This window comes from Vombatus ursinus, unplaced genomic scaffold, assembly GCF_900497805.2.
Source record: "Vombatus ursinus unplaced genomic scaffold, bare-nosed wombat genome assembly UNPS02001287.1, whole genome shotgun sequence".
Classification (NCBI taxonomy): Eukaryota; Metazoa; Chordata; class Mammalia; order Diprotodontia; family Vombatidae; genus Vombatus; species Vombatus ursinus.
In genome coordinates, this window is record NW_020941065.1 from 18090770 (window position 1) to 18112474 (window position 21705).

General features: G+C 41.7%; 1 protein-coding gene across 5 annotated transcripts in view; it reads left to right on the forward strand.

Moving 5' to 3' along the window:
- MTMR3 (myotubularin related protein 3) overlaps positions 1-21705 on the forward strand; it is a 193485-nt gene that overhangs the window by 148178 nt on the left and 23602 nt on the right. For all 5 annotated transcript variants that reach the window (XR_003569189.1, XM_027863537.1, XM_027863545.1 and 2 more), the window contains exons 7-9: positions 461-627; positions 14315-14411; positions 20666-20779. Coding sequence is in view for 4 of the 5 variants with exons in the window: in XM_027863537.1 (XP_027719338.1) it covers positions 461-627; positions 14315-14411; positions 20666-20779 (378 nt within the window). In the remaining variant the exon portion in view is untranslated. The remainder of the gene's footprint in view (positions 1-460; positions 628-14314; positions 14412-20665; positions 20780-21705) is intronic.

Consider the following 21705-nt stretch of genomic DNA (forward strand, 5'->3'; position numbering starts at 1 on the left):
CAGCATCTCCAGTGTATACCAAAGGCAGGCTTTAGACCCGAACCGTCAGTGACTCCAAGGACCTTCCTTTCTTCTAAGATGCACTTCCTCCGTCAGTGTGGAACACATACTTCAACAGTGTCATTGTAGAATTGGCCAGGCATGTGTCTGTGCTCAGGAGACTTCCGGTTTGGCAGGAGTTCAAGTCTTAAATACCTCTAACTTGCATAGACTCTATTACCTAAGAACATTCAATGGTATCAAACAGAGTATTTGATGAGGTCTGAATGGGAAGGTCCATTAAGACAAAATCCTAATTTGTACATATCCATTGTCTCAGCTGTTGGAATATAAGCACTCTTAGGGTTTCATTTTTTTCCTTCATTTCCCTGCCAGCTAGCATAGCGCCTGGCACCTAAGAGGCCCCACGTTGAGGCTTGTTGATTGATTGGTTTTTTGGGTTTTTTTGGTCCTTAAAAAGGTGTCAGTTCTCAACCTTTGAGCAGTGTCAGGAGTGGCTTAAGAGACTGAACAATGCGATCCGGCCGCCTTCGAAGATAGAGGACCTCTTCTCATTTGCATATCACGCTTGGTGCATGGAGGTCTATGCCAGCGAGAAGGAGCAGCATGGGGACCTGTGCCGGCCAGGTAGGCATCACTCATACTTTAAAGACTTCCAACCCCTTTACATCCAGCTGTTTCTGACCCTGGAATTTTAGGCAAGGAGAAAGTCCCTGACTTGAGCATTGAGTACAAAATGTTTCCTGATTCCTAAGATCATAGTTTTTTTTTTAAATGGGAAATTAATTAATTACGTTTTTAAATGGGAAACGAATCTCCATTCAAGGTACTTGAGCCTGACCCTCATGTTTTACGTACATGGAAGCTTAGGCTGAGGCAGGATGAGTCATTGGTCCAAGTTCACAGAACTTACCAGTGAAGTCTGCTGAGACTCAAACCCAGACCATCTGCCCTGTGACAGGATTTAGAAATATATTGATAACAGGTTAGAAACACTATAATAAATACGTCTTCTTTTATAGCTGTTCCATATGCATTTTACTGAATACTTCATTTCCTCCTGTGCTAACCCAGTTCATGGTTCAGGGAACGAAGAAGAAGTAGAAAGGACAATTAGATGTTATTTCTGCTTTGTGACCCCTCCCCACCAAAGATTCACAGGGTGCCAGATATTTCTGCAAAATATCCATTTGTAAGCCCATAACCTTTTTAAAGATAATATAATTTTTGTCCATATAACTTAGCTTCCAGAATTTCTACTAAATATATTTAGGTACAAACCTATTGTTTAATATATCAGATTTTAACTTCTTTTCTTTTCCTTTGGATCAAAGTTACCACTTACTTATTTTACCTACTTTGCCCTCCTATGCACCTGCTGTATCTCTGTTATTTGCTCAAAATTTAATTTAGTACTCTATATTGTGCTTTTTGAATTACCAAGAATTTTGTAATCATTATTTTACATGAATTTCATACCTACCAGGGACATAGGCAGTACAGGCATCATTATTCCCATTTCATAGATAAGAAAACAGATTTATTTATTTATTTTTTCTTAGTTGGTTGATCTTTTTTTCCCCTTAAATCTGCCTGCTCATCATTTCCTTTTTTTTTTTAAATTAATTTATGTATTTTTAGTTTTCAACATTCACTTCCATAAGCTTTTGAGTTTTAAATTTCTCCCCCTCCCCAAGATGGAGTGCAGTCTGATATAGGCGCCACATATATATTCATGTTAAACCTATTTTCACATTAGTCGTGTTGTAAAAAAGAGTTAGAACCAATGGGAGGAACCACGAGAAAGAAGAAACAAAACCACAACAACAAAAAAAGAGCAAATAGTCGGCTTCAGTCTGCGTTCAGACTCCATCGTTCTTTCTCTGGATGTGGACGGCATTTTCCATCTTGAGTCTTTTGGAGATGTCTCAGATCCTTGCGTTGCTGAGAAGAGCTAAGTCTATCAAAGTCAGTCATCGCACAGTGTGGCTGTTACTGTGTACAGTGTTCTCCTGGTTCTGCTCACTGCATTTAGCATCAGTTCATATAAGTCTTTCCAGGTTTTTCTGAAGTCTGCCTGCTCATCATTTCTTATAGCACAATAGTATTCTGTTATATTCATATACCACAACTTGTTCAGCCATTCCCCAATTGATTGGCATCCCCTCAATTTCCAATTCTTTGCCACCACAAAAAGAGCTGCTGTAAATGTTTTTGTACATGTGGGTCCTTCTCTCATTTTTATGATCTCTTTGGGATACAGACCTAGAAGTGCTATTGCTGGGTCAAAGGGTATGCACAGTTTTGTAGCCCTTTGGGCATAGTTGCAAATTGTTCTCTAGAATGGTTGGATCAGTTCAGACTCCACCACCAATGCATTAGTATTCCAATTTTCCGACATCTCCAACATTTTTCTGATTTTCATGTTGGTCAGTCTGATAGGTATGAGGTGGTACCTCAGAGTTGTTTTGATTTGCATTATTTCTCTAATCAGTAGTGATTTAGAGCGTTTTTTCGTGTGACTATAAAGAGCAGATGAGTTGCTTTGTAGCCACTTGCCTTGGGCCTGGGAGACGGCATCTTCTGAGGGAGGTAGGCCTTGGGGCTCTGAGGGGACAGGTAGTAATGGTTGCTGGCTGGTCCCTTGGGAAGCCATTGGATCATTTCTGTCTCACAGGAAATTGTTTTCCATTTGTGGGTATACCTAAAGGCTTACGCTGATTCTCCCTATGACTCCTAGGTGATCTTCTGAGCTCTAATGGATTGAGTTATCTTTAATAATAGGTCTAGCCCTACTTACTCTCTGCTGAACCAGTCAATCAGTAACCTGCTGTGTGCCAGGCGTTGTGCTAAACATTGGAGCTTTAGACCTGTATCTCCTACTTTGTGATGGGCAATTTTCAGCCAGGAACACTTTCATATCTCATTACCTCTTGCCCAGACTCTTGTAATAGCCACCTAATTGATCTGCTTGTGTGGGTTTCTCCCCTATTCAGCCCATCCTCCATGTCGCTGCCAGGCGATTTTCTTAAATCCAGTCTGTTCAAATCACTTCCCTGGGCAAGAAACTTCAGTGGTACCTTATTGTCTCTAGGGCCAAATAGAAAGTGGTCTGGCTCCCACTTGGCTTTGCAGACTCAATATATATTACCCCTCTTCCAAGCAGACTGATCTACTTGCTGTCCCTCGTATGAGACATTCCATCTTGTGTCTCTGGGCTTTTGGACAGGCTTTCCCTGGAATGGTTTTTCCTTCTTATCTCTTTCTCTGAATCCTTCTAGGCTTTGCTCAGGTGCCACCTCTTACATGAGGCTTTTTATGAACCCTTTCTTCTCTCGTCCAAAGAATTTTGAGTAAATTTTATAACTGCTTATGTTTGTAGAAGAATGAGCAAATGGTAAAGCATTTATTAAGCATTTACTGTGTGCCAGGCACTTTGATAAGCACCCAAGATAAAAATACAAGCAGGCAAGACAGTCCCTGTCTTCAAAAAGCTTATTTTCTAACAATTAATAATAATAATAAAAACCCACACATAAAGGAGAACCAGAAAGAAAGTGCAGAATACGATTTTGGAGGAGAGGTACCACAAAGGCCTAGACAGTTGTCCTCTCAGTCCCAGAGATGGAAGGGCTGAGTCCCTGTTGGGATTGGGTTGTGGAGATGGCATGATCTCTCCTGAGGGAGGGATTGATGATTACTGTTTAGGTCTAGCCATGCAACCTGTTCAGAAAATCCAGTTCTCTACGTGTGGGCTGGGAACTCCTGGGGTCCTTAAGACGGTACACATAGTCTGCAGGGTCAAAACTAAATTCACAATAATGCTACTAAGATGTTTTAATTTCTAAGGTGATAGATAGTGATAGACATAATCCACACTAATTTTTAACAGTTCTAAAGGAGTCCTGAGAACTGCTGCAGTCTAGCTAGTCTAACTTGTGCCTCGATGCAGATTGAAGAAGGAAAAAAAAGCCCAAACTTTTTGTGTATCCTTGGCTTTCCTTGTTTATTTGGAGTTTGGCACTTCTGACTCTCTTCCTTCAGAACTATGTCAGACTTTTATTCTCATCTTCCTTGATCATCTTCCATCTTCTTTACTGTATTTTTAAAATTCAGATTGCTTGTGAATTCCCTGTGTGTCCACATTAATTTCTTTAGGCAACTCCCCTTTCCTCTTCTCATTTGAATCATTTTCATGACTGTCTTCAGAATTTAATTCTTGATTTTTCCTCATCCTTCCTGGGCTTATTTCCCCTGTAGAATTTGAGTTCACAGGCTCCTACCAAGCCTTCTGAATCTCTGCAGTGTTATGTTGTTCTTATTGGCTCTCTTTTAAGCTTCAGGGGGTCTTTGTAAACGAGGTTGTGTTATCCTTTATACCTACTCCTTTTCTTCCTCTTCACCTGCCTCCAACCTTCATGGTTTCATTGACTTTGACCATATCCCTTTAGCCTTTTCTCCTTCTTGAAATTCTTGAAGATGGAAGGAATCAATGTTTTGCCTGGAGAAATTTTAAAAATGGGCTAGCAGGGTCACTGTCTTAAAATATTTGAATAGTTAACCCATGGAATTGGTGTTAAACTGCTTACTTTGCTTGACAGGCAGGTGCATTTCAACGCTGCATAAAGAAGATCGTGATAGTAATTAGTGGGCTGCCTGACTGTGTGACTCCCTTATCCCTGGAGGTGTTGGCCAGGGACAGGGGGATGACTTGTCTGGGATGTAGATGACATTCACCATTTGAGTAGGGATTGGATAATGTTACCTTTGTGCTCCCTTCCTGAAGTAAAATTCTGTGATTCTTCTATTGTACCCAGACTCTTTTGTGGGGGGTGGGAGCAGCTTTCTGATTGTTTAGAATCCATCATCTTTTGGGAGTAGCTAATACTATTTTTCCTTAAGTGCATTTATTACCTTGTGTTTGCCTACACAGGAAGAAGCTCACCTGCCACTACCTGAAATAGAATTGTACTGCTGTGCTTTGTTTGATTTTTTGGTTTCACCTTATTTGCCATTCCTTTTTGTACAGAGCAGGGAGCTCTGTACAAACTTGTGGCTGCTTAGAGCCAGCTTGACCTACTTTGGAGCTGTTGGCATGAAAGGGCTTGGTTTTACCACTTCCACCTTGGAGAATGTAGGTGGTGGCCCAGACATTACTCCCTGAAGGTGAAAAGACGACTCTCATAAGTCATACTGACATATTTTCAAAGTGATGCCTTGCATCACGGTGACCCAGCTCAGTCTGTGAGGTCACAAGCCCAGCTTTGGAGGGGTTGTATAGTGTTTGAGTAAGTAATTCGCAGAACTGTGGCCTTTTATGGTGTGACACTGGAGTGTGCAGCAAGTTAAGTCGTGGAGGAAGAGGAAGAAAGTCAGTAGTGCTTGAGGGTCACATGAAGGTTTTTCTGTAGCTATGAAATCCACCCGTATTAAATTCGGTTTATTGTGGCCTTCATTTAGCTCTCAAACCTTTTTCTTTGGAAGAAGTCTTAATATGGCTTTCTAAATTTCGTTGATGATATCTGAAGCCTCCTGAAAATGATACTAGATTTGATTTTGAGTTGTGAAGCGAGGATAGGCATGAGCTCCTCTTCCCCCCGCCCCTCCCACCCCACTTCCTAACTTTCCCCTGTCCCTTTGACTTCATTTTAGGACATCATAATGAGAGGATCATCCTTTTCAAGCTGGAAAGAATCTGAGAGGCCATTGAGGCTAAACCCCTTGTTTTGCGGAGGCTTAGAGAGAATAAGGGACTTAGCTATTGTTAAACCCTGGTCTTCTGACTCTAGCTGAGGGCTCTTTCTACTGTATGACTTGGCATCTGTTTTCTTTCCTTGAAGAGTCAAAACTTCAGAGCTGAGCCTAGAAAGCTTTCACCCATTAGGTCCAGCTTCCTCATTTGGGAGGGGAAATAACCCCTGATTACACAGTGCATTGCTGTCAGTACTGGAATGAACACTCAAGCCTTATCATACAATCCAGAGTTTTTTCTACTTTCCTTCCTGCCTCTTTTTCTCTTCTCTACTCCCTTTCTTCCCCATCCCATGTAACTACTGTATTAGAAGTGGCTATGTGGATAAATGGCCCAACTGGATTCACATATGGTTGCGTTAGAGGCAGAACCACCTTTTTCTTTATTTTTTAAAAATTATTTTTATTTATTTTATTAAATATTTCCCATATAGATATAAAAAACTTAACAGTAATTTTTTTTAAAATTTTGACTTCCAAATTCTTTTCCTCCTTTCCTCCCTTCTGCCCCTTTCCCTTCTTTGAGAAGGGAAATAGTTTGATTTCAGTTATACATGTGACATCATGCAAAACATATTTCTGTATCAGCCAAGTTGCAAAAGAAAATACAAAATAAAACAATAAAGTTAAAGAAACTTTTTAAAAGTCTGCTTCAGTCTACCTTCAGAGTTCGTCAGTTCTTTCTCTGGAGATGGATAGCATCTTTCATCATGGGTCCTTTGGAATTATCTTGGATCCCTGTCTTGATTAGAGTAGCTAAGTCTTTCTTGGGGCAGCTGGGCGACTCGATAGATGGAGTTCTGGGCCTGAAGTCTGGTTCAGATCTGGCCTCAGACATGTACTGGAATTCAGGGCTTCTTCAACTTTTTCCACTAGAGACCCCTTTTCACGTTTCTGCCTTGTTAGTTGGCATTGCATGACCTGAAGCCGTGCACAGTGCAAAGTGCACATGCTTTGTGTTCAGAACCAAGGCTGCAGTGAAGATGGAAAATGGGCAAGCACTGCTAGAAACACCTCAGATTCATTACACATTTGGTTTTTAATTAATTTTTGGTCGTTGAGCGTTCAGAAACCTTTACTGTTGCCAAATAGGGTCACGACCCATAGTTTCTTTAAGAAGTACTGTACTAAGGGGCAGCTAGGTGGCGCAGTGGATAGAGTACTGGCCCTGAAGTCAGGAGGACCTGAGTTCAAATCCACCCTCAGACCAAACACTTGACACTTACTAGCTGTGTGACCCTGGGCAAGTCACTTAACCCCAATTGTCTTTTAAAAAAAAAAGAAGTACTGTACTAGATGTATGACCCTGGGCAAGTCACTTAACCTCTTCGCCTTAATCCACTATAGAAGGAAATGTCAAACCACTCCAGTATCTTTGCCAAGAAAACCCTATAGACAGTATGGTCCATGGGGCCATGAAGAGTAGGACATAACCGCACAACAATAACAATAACAACAAAGTCTTTAACAGTTGATCATTGTTACAGTATTGCTGTTACAGCATGCAATGGTCTCCTGGTTCTGCTCGCTTCACTTTGCATGAGTTCCTTTAAGTTTTCCCAGGTTTTTCTGAAACCATCCTGCTTATCATTTCTTATAGCACAGTTGTATTCCATCACAATCACATACATTTTTAGCTGTTCCTGAATCGACGGATATCTCCTCGTATTTCCAGAATGTGGTGTTCTCCAGAATGGTTGGGCTAGTCAGCAACTGCATCAAACAGTGAGTGTGTTAGTGTCCCAATTTTTCTACATCTCCTCCAACATTTGTCATTGTCCTTTTTTATCATGTTAGCCAATCAGATAAGTGTGAGGTTGTACCTCAAGAGTTGTTTTAATTTGCATTTCTCTAATCAGTAGTGATTTGGAGCATTTTTTCCATGTGAATATAGATAACTTTGATTTCTTCTGAAAACTGCCTGGTCATATCCTTTAACCATTTATCAAATGGGGAATGGCTCTTAATTTTATGAATTTCACTCAGTTCCTGTATATTTAAGAAATGAAGCCTTTATCAGAGAACCTTGCTGCAAAATTTCCCCCCTGATTTCCTGTTTTCCTTTTAATTTTGGCACCACTATTATTATAATTATTATTATTTGGTTTTGTGTGAAAAGGGTTTTGTGATAGTGTTTATGTAATCCTTGGGTTTGTCTTAGCAGGTAGACTCCCAAGTATTTTACATTGTCTGCAGTTATTTTAAATGAAATTTCTCTTTCTATCTCTTCCTGCTGGGATATAGGAATGCTGGGTTTTGGGGGTGGTATATAGAAATACTGGTGATTTAGGCAGGTTTATTTTATATCCTGGCAACTTTGCTGAAGTTGTTAATTATTTCAGCTAATTTTTCAGTTGATTTCTCTTGGGTTCTCTAAGTGTGCCATCATGTCATTTGCAAAGAGTGATAATTTTGTTTCCTCATTGCCTGTATTTATTGCTTCAATGTCTTTTTCTTGTCTTATTGCTATAGCTAGCATTTGCAATACAATATTCAATAATAATTGTGATAATGGGCATCCAGCTTCAGCTTTATCCCTGTAACAGATAATGCTTGCTCTTGGTTTTAGATAGATGCTTTTGAGTCATTTCAGTCCTCTCTAACTCTCCATGATCCTATTTGTGGTTTTCTTGGCAAAGATACTGGAGTGGTTTGTCATTTTCTTTTCCAGCTCATCTTATAGAAGAGAAAACAAGGCAAACAGTGTTAAGCGATTTGCCTAGGGTCGTAGAGTTAGGAAATGGTCTGAGGCCAGATTTGAACTCAGGTCCTCCTTACTCCAGGGCTAATGCTCTATCCACTGTACCACCCAGCTGCCTCTTTAGATAAATATTACTTATTTTAAGAAAGGCTCAGTTGATTCCTATGCTTTCTAGTATTTTTAATAGGAATAAGAATTCTATTCAGTCAGAGGCATTTTCTACATCTATTGTGATAATTACATAATTTTTTGTTACTGTTATTGAGATGGTCACTTATCTATAGTTTTCTTTTTCTGTTTTTGCTCTCCCTGTTTTAACTATCAAAACCATATTTGTGTCATAGAAGGAATTTGGTAAGATTCCTTCTTTACCTATTTTACAAATAGTTTATATAGTATTTGGAACTAATTGCTTCTTAAATGCTTGATAGAATTTGCTTGTGAATCCATTTGGTGCTGAGGATTTATCTTCTTCTGTTAACCTGGACAGTTTATATTTTTGTAAATGTTCATCCATTTCACTTAGATTGTCAGTTTTACTAGCATATAATTGGGCAAAATAACTCTTAATAATTGTTTTAATTTCATCTTTGTTGGTAGTGCATTCATCCTTTTCATTTTTTATAGTAACTTGGTTTTCTTGTTTCTTTTTTTAAAATCAAATTAACCAATAGTTTATCTTATTTTATTGGGTTTTTTTTTCATAAAAACAACTCCTGGTTTTATTTATTAGTTCAATGGTTTTTATTTTCAATTTCATTAATCCTTTAATTTTCAGGATTTCCATCTAATTAGAGATTTTTAATTTGTTCTTTTTCTAATTTCTTTACTTGCATGCCCATTCATTGATCAGCTCTTTCCCTCTTCTATTGATATATGCATTTAGAGATATATATATTCCACTAAGTACTACTTTGGCTGCATCCCGCAAATTTTGGAATGTTGTCTCATTGTTGTCATTCTCTTTAATGAAGTTATCAATTGTTTCTATGATTTTTTTTCTTTGACCTACTCATTCTTTAGAACTAGATTATTCAGTTTCCAATTAGCTTTTAATATATGTTTTCATTGCCCCTTATTGAATATAATTTTTATTGCATTATGGTCTGAAAAGGGTGCATTTAATATTTCCCCTTTTCTGCATTTGGTCATGAGGTTTTTATGCCCTAATACATGGTCAGTTTTTGTGAAGGTGCCACGTACAACTGTGAAAAAGGCACATTTCCTTTCTGTTCCCATTCACTTTCTCCAGAGAGTTATCATATCTAACTTTTCTAAGAGTCTATTCTTCTCCTTGATTTCTTTCTTATTTATTTTATGACTAGATTTATCTAGATCTGATAGTGGAATGAAGTCTCCCACTAATGTAATTTTACTGTCTATTTCGTCCTGTAATTCATTTACCTTTTTCTTTAAGGTTGTGGATGCAGTGCCATTTGGTGCATTTGGTTTAGTATTGATATTACTTAATTGTCTATGGTTCCTTTTAGGAAGATGTAGTTTCCCTGCTTATCGTCTATTTTTGCTTTGGCTTTGTCTGATCATGATTGCTACCCCTGCTTTTTTTTAGTTTAGCTGAAGCATAATAGATTCTGCTCCAGCCTCTTGTTTTAATTGGGTCTGTATCTCTCTGTTTCAAGTTAGTTTCTTATAAACAACATATTGTTGGATTCTGTTTCTGCTGTCCAGTTCTGTTTTATGGGTGAATTCATCCCATTCACGTTCATAGTTATGGCAATAACAGTGTATTTCCCTTCATTCTCTTTTCTTCTGTTTATCCTTCTCTCTCTTTTTATCCTGTCCCTCCTCTGTTTTGCTTCTAACTACTGCATTCTTTTATCTGCCCTCCCTTTTATCACCAAGCCACACCCACACACCCCCTACCCTCCACCCCACCCCTGTCCAATCCTCTTTTCCTCCAGCTTTCCTATTGGGTAAGATAGCTTTCTCTTAGCAGTTGAGTATATGTATATATTTTCCCTTTTAAAACCATTTTAGATATGAATGGGGTTCAAACATTGCCCTCCCCCATTTTCCCCTCCAGTATAAAAGCTGTTCCTTGCTTTTATCTCTTCGTAAGATAATTTTCCCCATTCTTCTCTCCAGTCTCCCAGCAATCCCTTTTTCTCACCTATTCTTTTTTTTAACAGCATCCCAACATAATTGACTTACTCCCACACCCTCTTTCTATGTACAGTCCTTCTAAATGCCCTAATAATGATAAAGTTCTTAGAAGATACATGTAGCATCTTCCATATAGAAAGGTTAACAGTTTAACCTTATTGAGTCCTTTATGGTTTCTCTTTCATATTTACCTTTTTATGTTTCTCTTGAGTCTTGTATTTGAAAGTTAAAATTTCTGTTCAACTCAGTTTCATCAGGAATGCTTACAAGTCCCCTATTTCATTAAATGTCCATTTTCACTTTTGCTGGGTAAGTTATTCTTGGTTGCAATCTGAGTTCTTTTGCCTTCCAGAATATCATATTCCAAGCCTTTTCCTTCTTTAATTTGATAGCTGCTAGATTTTATGTGATCCTGACTGGCTCCATGGTATTTGAATAGTTGCTTTCTGACTATTTGGAAGTATTTTCTCTTTGTCCTGGGAGCTCTGGAATTTGCCTGTAATATTCTTGGGAGTTTTCATTTGGGAATCTCTTTCAGGTGGTGATTGGTGAATTCTTTCAGTTGTTGTTTTACCCTCTGGTTCTATGACATATGGGCAGTTTTCCTTGTTAGATTCTTGAAATACTGTGTCTAGACCAGGGCGGGGGAACCTGCTGCCTTGAGGCCACATGTGGCCTTTTAGGTCTTGGGTGTGGCCTTCTGTCTGAGTCCAAGTTTTATAGAACAAATCCTTTTATTAATGGGATTTGTTTTGAGAAGTTTGGATTCAGTCAGAGGGCCGAACTTGAAGATCTAAAGGGTCTTATGTGGCCTCCAGGCCACAGATGCTCTATCCCTGGTAGATTATTTCTTTGATCATGGCTTTCAGGTAATCCAGTAATTCTTAAATTATCTCTACTTGTTCTGTTTTCCAGGTCAGTTGTTTTTCCATTGAGATATTTCACGTTTTCGTCTATTTTTTTTTTCAATCTTATCACTTTGTTTTATTGTTTATTGATGTCTCATAGAGTCATTCGCTTCTACTTGCTGAATTCTAATTTTTAAGGAATTATTTTCTTCAGTGAGCTTTTGTACTTCTTTTTTCATCAGTGAATTTTTGAACCCATTTTTCCCCCAAAGTATTCATTGTCTTTTCATAAATTTATTCCTTTGCTTTCATTTCTTTACCTAATTTTTTTTTGACAGTTCATATTTGAGTTTGAAAATAAAGTTTTAGTGCTTCCGGGAATTCTGTGGCTTGTGTCCAATTTTTCTTTGAGGCTTTGCTTGTAGCTGTTGTTGACTTCATTATCTTTTTCTGAGTTTATTTCTTGATCTTCCCTGTTACCATAGTAGCTTTTTGTTGGCAGGTTGTTTTTTGTTGTTTGCTCATTTTTCCACCCTGATTCTTGATGTGGAACTTTTTGTTAATGTTGGGAGGATCTTCTCCTGGCATGGTTAGGGGTCAAAGGGCACCAACTGTCTCAAGCTTCAGCCTTTTTTGCGTTGCTGTTTTCAGAGCTAGTTCTGGGAGTTTGGAAGTTTTCAGTGCTTTGAAGTTGGTGTGATCTGGGGAGAGTTGTAATCAGTGTTCTTTTGGCCTGCAGTCTGGTCCTTACCCAGAAAGGACCCCTGATCCTTTGGAATTGCAATTGATACTTCTCAGGGCTCCTCCTTCCTTGGGACCAGAAACAATACTGTTTCTTAAGGTCCTTGATTCTGGAAATGATACTGTCCTTCAGGGCTCTCACTCTCCCTTGAACAAAAGTGTTCCCCTCTGCCTTTGAACTATGACCTAGAAGTTAGTATAGGCAGTGGAGTTACTAAATAGTGTCTGGTCCTGTGTCTAGTGCTAGCATAGAGGTACCCTGTAATCGCTTTCTGACCAGTTGCCCAGGTCCCCTTACCATCTCTTCCTCAAGAGCTTCCAAAGCTGCTGCTGCTGCTGCTTCTATCACTGCCTTCCAGTCCTCCCACAGTTCCATCCATGTGGTCTCTGGGCCAGCCTCCTCCCCCTATGTCACAGATTGCCCTTTCAACCTTCTGTGTTGTCTTGGGCCAGAAGAATGTCTCACTCTGACCTTTTGTTGGCTCTGCCTCTCCAGAATTCAATTTGAAGTTATTTTAAAGTTGTTTGGGGGGGAATGTTGGGAGAGCTCAGCCTTTTCTACTCTGCCATCTTGGCTCCACCTCCAGAAGTCTCCAGAACCACTTTTTTCCATCTGTGGAATGCCATGACTTGATGACCAGCAGTGGAACATATTGCCTTGGGTGAGGGCAAGGTAAACAAAGACTGGAGTCGCTGGGGACATGTGGAGCCAGCTTGGGCTGGGGTAGGGCCAGTTGACCTTCAAGGGACCTTCAGACTCTTACTGCTCTACAACTGTAGTCATCACCGAAGATCAGTGGGAATCTTGACCAGCATGACCAGATTGGGGGCTGGGTGGCTATTTTGTGTCAGATGTAGAAGCCAAGAGGGAGCCTAGTTGTCAATTGTTTTTCTTCCCCTCATCCTTAGTATTCATGGTTTTAGCTAGATGTTTTGGGTGAGTTATAGTAAAGTGAATAGTTCAAACTGGCAACAACTTTAAGTCATTACTCAGGATACCACCTCCGCCACAGCCCCATACTCCCATCCTAGGTGGAAACTTGCTTCTCCTGTCACATACTCCATGCTGTAAGGTCTCTGCTGGCTACTTTGAAACCAGAGGCTCCTTGGATTTAACCTGGTTTTGTCCTTTTTTTTTTTTTTTTTTTAAACATAATACACCAACGGTGCTCATAGTTTCCACTCTCCTCAAGTTTAGACATTTTTGTTCATGTTTGAACAAACCCGGGAATTGAGGTAGCTTCTCGAGACTCTGAGTGATTAGACGGGATGAACGAAGTCTTCTGACGCAAGAAGGCTTGTAGTCCTTGGTTTATGGGACAGCAGACCAAATTGTGCATGGTCGTCTTGTTCAGGTACTTTTTTTTCCTATCTTGAAGCCATCTACTTTGCTGCTAAAGCCTTTCTAAAAATGGGTTGGATTTAGCACATTATGGCCTTCCTGCATCCCTGGAGCCTTTTATTTTTTGGGTAGTTTACTTTTCTCTTTTAGCAACTTAGCTTGGACTATAAAGAAGCAATTTAAATAAGGAAATTGTGTCTGGCATTCAAGAGAGAAATCACCCTATTTCCTTTCCTAAAGTCGAAGGTTCTCTGGTATAAACCACGTTGTTTTTCCCTAGATTTGGGAGACCTGCTTATGCTGTGATAATTCCTCCTGCAGCTCATTTTGTTTGGTGTTTGTTTATTTTATATCCTGCGCTCTTGGATATTTAGAATACTGCCTAATGATTGTCATTATAATGTAAACAGACTGAGCATGGGAGTGTTTTACTGGCATTTAGAGGAGTGGGAAATGTTGGTCTCCATTGCTGCCTCATTATTTCTCTCTTGAAACAAACCCCACCACATTAATGCTAATGCAGCCCAGTTGTCCTGTTTCGTTAATGTGCTTACCTACGGGCAGCTCTTTACCCAGCCTTTTGGTGTAAGCCTTTACCCAGCTTCCCCTGAGCCTAGTCACTGATGCTCTTCAGAGGTCTAATTGTGGTGATATTTTGGGACATGCCGCCGTTCTGCTCAGATATCTCGCCACAGTGTTGCCTGTTAGCCATTAATTTTCTCTGAAAAGTAGGAAGCCACATTTTTGTTGCTCTTGTTCTTTGGGGAGCCTGGCCTCACTGCTTTCTCCTCTGCTCTTGGTCCCCAGGGGAGCACGTCACAGCGAGATTTAAAAATGAAGTCGAACGGATGGGTTTTGATATGAACAACGCCTGGAGGATCTCCAACATCAATGAGAAATACAAGTAAGTTGTCGGGGTGCCTGCAGACGGCCGGCTTGTGACCGAGTGACCGCCTTGAAAACGCCAGCCTGTGTGCGGCAGGTCCTTTGAACTTGGGCTTCTTTCAACTTTATTTATTTATCAGATCTGAATCTGTCACCTGGAAAGTGTTCGTTGATACTTTCTAAACTACTTGCACCTGTGGCTGTCACTGGAGGAGAAAATAAGAGTCTCTAAGTAAAGACTAGATAACCACATGTTGAAAATGTATTGGGGATTTTCTTTCCAGGTACAGGTTACATGAGATGGACCCTGAAGGTCCCTTCCAGCCCAGAGATTCTGGGATCTTCTCATTATGTATAAATGTGTATGTGTGGGTGTGGGTGTATAGACATACATGTATACATGCATACATACATACATACATATGTGTGTGAGTATGTATGTGCATGGAAGGGAGAGGAAAAGGGGAGAAGAGAGAAAACAGGTAATTCCCCCTTTTGCTATGTGTTTGTAAACCATAAAACAGGTAGTTATAAAGTGGGTCATATTTTCTCTTTAGTAACACTGTTATGATTGAATCATTCATTCCTGACTAAGGACTCAACATCTGATAAATAATCTGATTGACTGATATTATATTGTTGAACTTTTAAAAAATCCCCAACTTAAGCATTTTTAATTGGGAAAAGAGCGTAATTATGTCCCAAATTCCATAAAATGGGCATGAAAGGTACCTTCCACCTTACATATATCTGATAAATAAAGTTGATTATAGAAGGGTCTCTGAAGTGAAATACATTCACTTTAGTTTCCCCAAAATCTGTGATTTCATCAGTGACAACTCCTCCCATCCACTGAAATTATAATCTAGACCTCGCTGTGTGCCAGGCACTGTGCTATGCATTGGAGTGTAAGGACATAAATGGGGGCCTCCCTGTGCTCCCAGAACTTGAGTTCCATAAGAGAAAGACATTGTGGGTATGTAAACATTTTCACAATAAATAGGGTAATTTTGGGGAGAGGGGGGAGACTAATAGCTGGGATGATCAGGAAAGGCTCATTGGGGAAGCTCTTGCCTTAGCTGCATTTTGAAGGAAATCAGGGATTTCCAGAGGTGGCAGGAGAAGGGAGTGCCTTCCAGACACGGGCAGGCAGCACTGTTTATGTGCACTTATGTTCAGAAGCACGTACCTGATAGAGTGTCATATGCAAGGAACTGCCAGTTTGGCTAGTCTGTCAAATGTCTAAAGGGTTGTTCTGTTTAATAAGCCTGAAAAAAATAGGGTGGAGAGGGTTTTTGAAGGACTTTAAATGCCAAAGAGCATTCCTAGTTGTTCTTGGAATAAGGAGCCCCAGGAATTTGAATAGGGAAGTAACATAGTCAGAGCTGTGCTTTAGGAAAATCACTTTGGCTGCTGTGTGGAGGATGGGTTGCAGAAAGGAGGAACCAATTAGGAGGCTGCGACGGTCATCCAGAAGAGAGATGTTGGAGGCCTGAATTGGGCTCCTGGCTGTGTTGGGAAAGAGAAGGGGATGGATGGGAGACAGACTTGGCACTCCCGGCCAGGTGGGCTGAGAGTGGAGGAGACCTCTGAGGTCGTGAACCTGGGCAGCTAGAAGGATGGGGTACCCTTGACAGAAACTAGGAAGTTTAGAACAGGATTGAGTCTGGCATGCCTGTGAGACAAAGTTGGAAATGTCCCAGTGGGAGATGAACTCCAGTCATGGAGGGATTTGATGGATGTGGAAGTCATCTGCATAAAGATGGTGGGTAATGCCATGGTAGCTGCCGGGGTAAGGGAAAGGGAGAGGGAGTAGAGGAAAAGACAGAGCAGTGGGTGGGCCTGCCCACAGTTGGGGGATTACCTGTCTATACCGTTTGGTGAAGGGTCTTTGGGATTTGCTACATGTATAAACACGCGTGTGTGTGCATGTGCGTCCACGCGCGCGCGCGCGCACACACACACACACACACACACACACACACCCTCTCTCTCTACCTTTCCACCAAGTCTCTAGTGAGGAGCCTTGCTGAATTTGGCCAGGCTGATCAGGAACTGTCATGGGTCTTTGCGTTGCTGGAGTGGCCAGGCCTTGTGCTTTGCTGGTAGAGCTTCTGAGGTCTTGGGGTCACCCCTCACTTCTGTGAGGCAGGGCTCAAGGTAAGAAGAAGGCTAGCAGTAACTATCAAAGGAACGTAAGAACACTGTACATAAAGATAGAGCTGGTTTGCATTGTACATTTGGTTTAAAACTAACGTGCCAGTTACACGTAAGAAACATTAATTAAAACTTTAACAGCTTTTCTCACTGCCTCAGCACTTAGAAAGACTACTTCTTTCTTGAAGTGGCATGAGTGTTTGGTACTGAAAGGTTTGCTATAAAGAAACTTTCCTTTCATTCACAAGTAGACTAGGCTGCGTTTGGACCTGCCTGCCTGGCGGCTCCTCCTCTTGGGAAGTCTTCAAGTGGAAGTAGGAAAGGGATTTTTGGGCTAGTCCTGGTTGGCCTAGATGTGCCCTGAGGGCCTTGTCCGCTCTGAGACCCTCTGATGCAGTCAAGAAGTTGGTGTTGAGAGGCAGCTAAGTGGCGCAGCGGAAAGAGCTCTGGCCTTGGAGTCAGGAGGACCTGAGTTCAAATGTGGCCTCAGACACTTCACACTTACTAGCTGTGTGACCCTGGGCAAGTCACTTAACCCCAATTGCCTCACCAAAACAAAACAAACAGACAACCGAAGTTGGTGTTGATGCAGCCTTTTCTTGTAATAGATTTCCCTGTTCCACACAAGCTAGGTGTTCTAGGGCAACTAGGTGGCGCCATAGTGCACAGACCACAGGGACTAGAGTCAGGAAGACTTGTCTTTGTATGTTCAAATCCTGCCTCAACAGCTGTGCGACCCTGGCCAAGTCACTTAACTCTCTTTGCCTCAGTTTCCTCATCTGAAAAAAAAATGGCAAACCACTTAAGTATCTTTGTTAAGAAATCCCGAAATGGGGTCACAAAGAGTCAGACATGGCTGGAGCTACTGAACAACAGGGATCCATACGAGCAGAGACAGGCCAACCTTTCTGTCGCCTATACATCTGCCTTGTCTGGAGTCAGTCTCCTTGAGGGTTTAATGAAAGCTAGCAGAGTACTTCATGCTTAACGAGAAAGACAAAACCTCCAGGATCAAGTAATTAGCCATAAACTTAATGAGGATTGATGACATTGGCCCAAGTGTTGCTTATCTTCTTTGTTCTGGGGGAATTTGAACGACAGAGGCATCACAATCCTGTTTCATTTCAGCAGGTATTTCCTCTTAAAGTTGCTTGAGTACTTGACAGAAGGGGAAGTAAAACATACTTTGACTTAGGAAAGTGATGCATTCAAAAAGCAGTGTCTGTGAGCCTGACTTAAAAAAACACAACTCGGAAAGCTTTTAAAAATGAATTTCATTGTTTTGAAAACTCACTGTGGATTCATCAAAAGGTAGGCAGAATCCTAAGAGTTGTTTTTGTTTTATTTGAATACACTGTTTTCCAATTTAAGATAGCTTTAATTGGAGTGTATTTTAAGACTTGAACCTGAAGCTTTTTTTGGTATTTAAACAGATCCATTTGCAAATAGGTTCATTTCTCTCAATGCATTTACGGCTGTTTGGGGGAAACTTTTCCTAAGAAGTTGACAGGCAGCTTTTTAGAAATATATCCTGATAACAAAAGGCCAATATTTATAGACGCTATTTTAGGTTTAATTTGGCACTATTTTTTTTAACAGCTAAATGAAATAAAAGCAAAAGGCCTTTTTTTTTTTTTTTTACCCTAGTTCTCTTTCTAAGCAATTAGTCATGGGTTCTTCAGCTGCTGGCACATGAAATGGTGGTGCTGGAGAGCACGTTACAGGTCAGGTAGCCCACTCCCCTCGGTGTGAAGAGATCAGCCCGTTAAGTGGGCTCTGGCAGTCCCGAGGTTATGTGACTTGCCTGAGTTCAGGGCAGCTCCGGCATGAGCTCCTGGTGGCCTTCCTACCGGAGCACTGTGCTTTCCCCAACCCTGTGCTGGTATGGGTGTGCTCAGATGGTCTCCATGGAGACATCCAGCTTTGTCCTGAGTGCAGATGCACCTGAGCAGTGATCACTGACATCTCCATTCTGCCTCTTCCTTTGTGTTTGGTTAGGTGGTAGTTGGTGGTGATTGTTAGGTGGCCCTTGGTTTAAGGTGTATATTTTATTTATAAATGGCCATTGATTTTCCTAAACGTTATCTAGAGATTTGTCTGTATGTGAATTTTAAGGCATTTAATACAATCATTCTTGGTCACCTGTGGATAATAATAACTCAGTTTTCTGTAGCAAAATACTTTCTTCATTACCCTACGAATTAAGTCGTGAATGTTATTTTCCTCATTCTGTAGATGGCAAAACTGAGTTACCGGCAAGTTATATAACTTGCCCGTGGTTTCACAGCTCAGAAATGTCTGAACTCAGACTCAATTCAAGTCTTGAGATACCAAATCCAATTCTTGTTTCATATTCTGACATCCTACCTTGAGATGTCTTATGGTCTTCTAGAAATTGGAAACAGGACACGGAAAGTAGCAGCTGACTTGGAGAGAAGCAGGAGACATAAAGGTTAGATCCCAGCATTGGACCTTGCTGCCCTCTTCCTGGGTTGTTGAGTGAAGGCAGAGAAGAAGATTCTGGCACCTCGGGAGAGCCTCCTCTGAATTCAGCATGCTCTCCAGCAGCTACCAGAGACATTCTTTCATAATTAGCAGATGTGCTTCTGGAAAGCTTCCTGTACCAGTATGAAATCATGGCTAGATTTATTGGCGGCTTCTCCTTGTTGGCCCAGGTAGGAGAGTGACTGCTGTGCCGATGCACCCATTTTGGTCAGGCTGTGGGCTCTGGGCTTCGGCTTATACCCATTAGTGGGACATCCCAACCTATCTATCTATCAGCTAATTCCTCCAGGCCTGTAAAGCATTTGGAAGGGTGACTTTGATATCTCGGGCCATGAATTCTCCCTCAGTTTTCCTTCAAATGAAGCCCAAAGAATCGCCCTCTGCTGGCTAATTGCTTCTCGATTTCAGGAAGTCATTCTTTTTGGCCCAGTAGTTGTAGGTTCTCATAGTTGGGGGGGACCTCGGAGGTCTCTGCTTGGTCCATCAATCCAGAATTCATCCTGCCCCTCCCCGCTCAGGCTTCCCAGTCTACTTGCGGACAGTTCTTGCTGTTTTCTTACCAAACTGCCTCTCCATCTCCCCATCTCTCCCCACCCCACCCCCACCCAGCTGCTTGCTGTTCTTCCATTTAACAGCCCTGCACATTATTTTTAGACAGTTGTTGTGTCCCCGTAATTGTTCTGGTTTCTTTTTCATTTTAATGCCTTTTGTTTTTTCCTGATATACTCCAATCCCAAGTGCTTTCCCGCTAGTCCTCACAGACCAGTTCTCATCCTCTCCCCATCCAGTTGGCTGTCCTCTGCTTGTGCTTGGTTTGCCAGGGTTCTGACGTGTGCTGCTCAGAGCTGAGCCACCAACTGTGGGCAGCCAGGACAAGGACTGTGGGCCTGTCCCTGCTTTTGTGCTAGATGCTGGGCCTCTCCAGAGTTAGGGGCGCCGAGCTAGCTAGTGCTAAGGTGGGCGTGGTGGAGGAATGGCAAGGAAAGGAGTAACCAGCTGTGGCACTTGGGGAGGAAATAGGATCCCATGAAGACAGAAGAGCAAGCTTCGAATCCTGGCTCTGCCACACCAAGGCAGATATCATATACCCCCACTGCTCCTCTCTCAACCTCAGTTTCTTTGTCTGGAATATGGGGACAGTTATTCTGCTACCTGTCTTATAGGATTGTTGTAAGGAAAATGCTTGGCTAACTGTAAAGCTCCATAAAAAATGGATACTGTTGGTGCTAATGCAGCTGGGTGGCACAAGAATAGTGCCCTGGGCCTGGAGTCAGCAAGACCTGAATTGAGTTCTGGCCTCAGACGTTTACCAGCTGACTGACTCTAGGCAAGTCACTTCACCTTTGTTTGCCTCAGTTTCCTTGTCTGTAAAATGGAGATGGTGCTGACACCTCCCTCCTAGGGTTGTTATAAGGGTCAAATGAGAGAATAATTATAAAGTGTTTACCATGGTGCCCAGTGCATAGTAGGCACTCTATGAATACTGCTCATTAATCTGTTTGTTCACTCATTCATTCATTTTTATTTATTTTGTCTAGTGCCAGCCTGAGACCTCAGCAGGCGCCCTGTGTCAGCCCCTCTAAGATTTCTGTTTCTGTCTTCAATTTGTAGGCTGTGTGGCAGCTACCCTCAGGAGCTCATTGTGCCAGCCTGGATTACCGACAAGGAGCTTGAAAGTGTAGCGAGCTTCAGGTCCTGGAAACGCATCCCTGCTGTGGTCTACAGGTAAGCCGGCCGAGGCACTGTGGGTCTTCATGAAGTACCTGAAGGGCTATCGGCTCACTTCTGACATGAAAAAAGAAAGTGGAAAGGATGGATTGGGCTGGAGATGAGATGGTTTTGAAAACCATAGGATCCAACAAAGCCTTGGGTCTCCCCATCATGGTAAAAGTGCTGCCATAGTGCTGTGGGTTGAGGTTACAAAAGAAATCACGGAAGCCTTCTGATGTCTCACCTGAAGCAAGGGTCCCATGTCGAGTATCTCTCACTGATTATTCAGCTTCCCGAAGACTTGTGAGAAAATGACACCTTCCTTGTCTGCAGGAGCTTATGGTCAGGATGGAAATAGAAGATGGTGCCGTATCATGACCTAACACCAGTTATAGGGAAGTGATTGGAGGGGGAGCAGCATCCATGTGTTTTTTTAATAACTTGAGGTTTACAACACTCTTTCCTCACAAGAACCCTTTGAGATCGGTGATGCACCTGTTATCTCCAGGTCACAGATGAGGAAACTGAGGCTCAGAGAGATGACGCTGTTGGCCCAAGGCCGCAAAGACAGCAAAACCCTCACACCCTGATTCTAGGTCTGTGCTTTCTGTGCCACTGCACAGCAGACAACAGAGAGCAGTGTAACGGGTGACTCGGTTATAAATGTAATTTAATATAGCCAGGAAAGTACCCATCCCAAGAGGGTCGTAGGGGAGGCGGAACCAAGATGGCGGAGGGAAAGCAGTGACTGTCTTGAGCTGTCTCCCAAAGCCCTCCAAATACCTAAAAAAATGGCTCTAAACAAATTCTAAAGCAGCAGAACCCACAGAAAGACAGAGTGAAACAAATTTCCAGCCAAAGACAGCCTGGATGGTTGATCGGAAAGGTATATCGCGCCGGGCTAGGAGAGGAGCGCAGTGCAGCGTGGCCACGCAGACTGC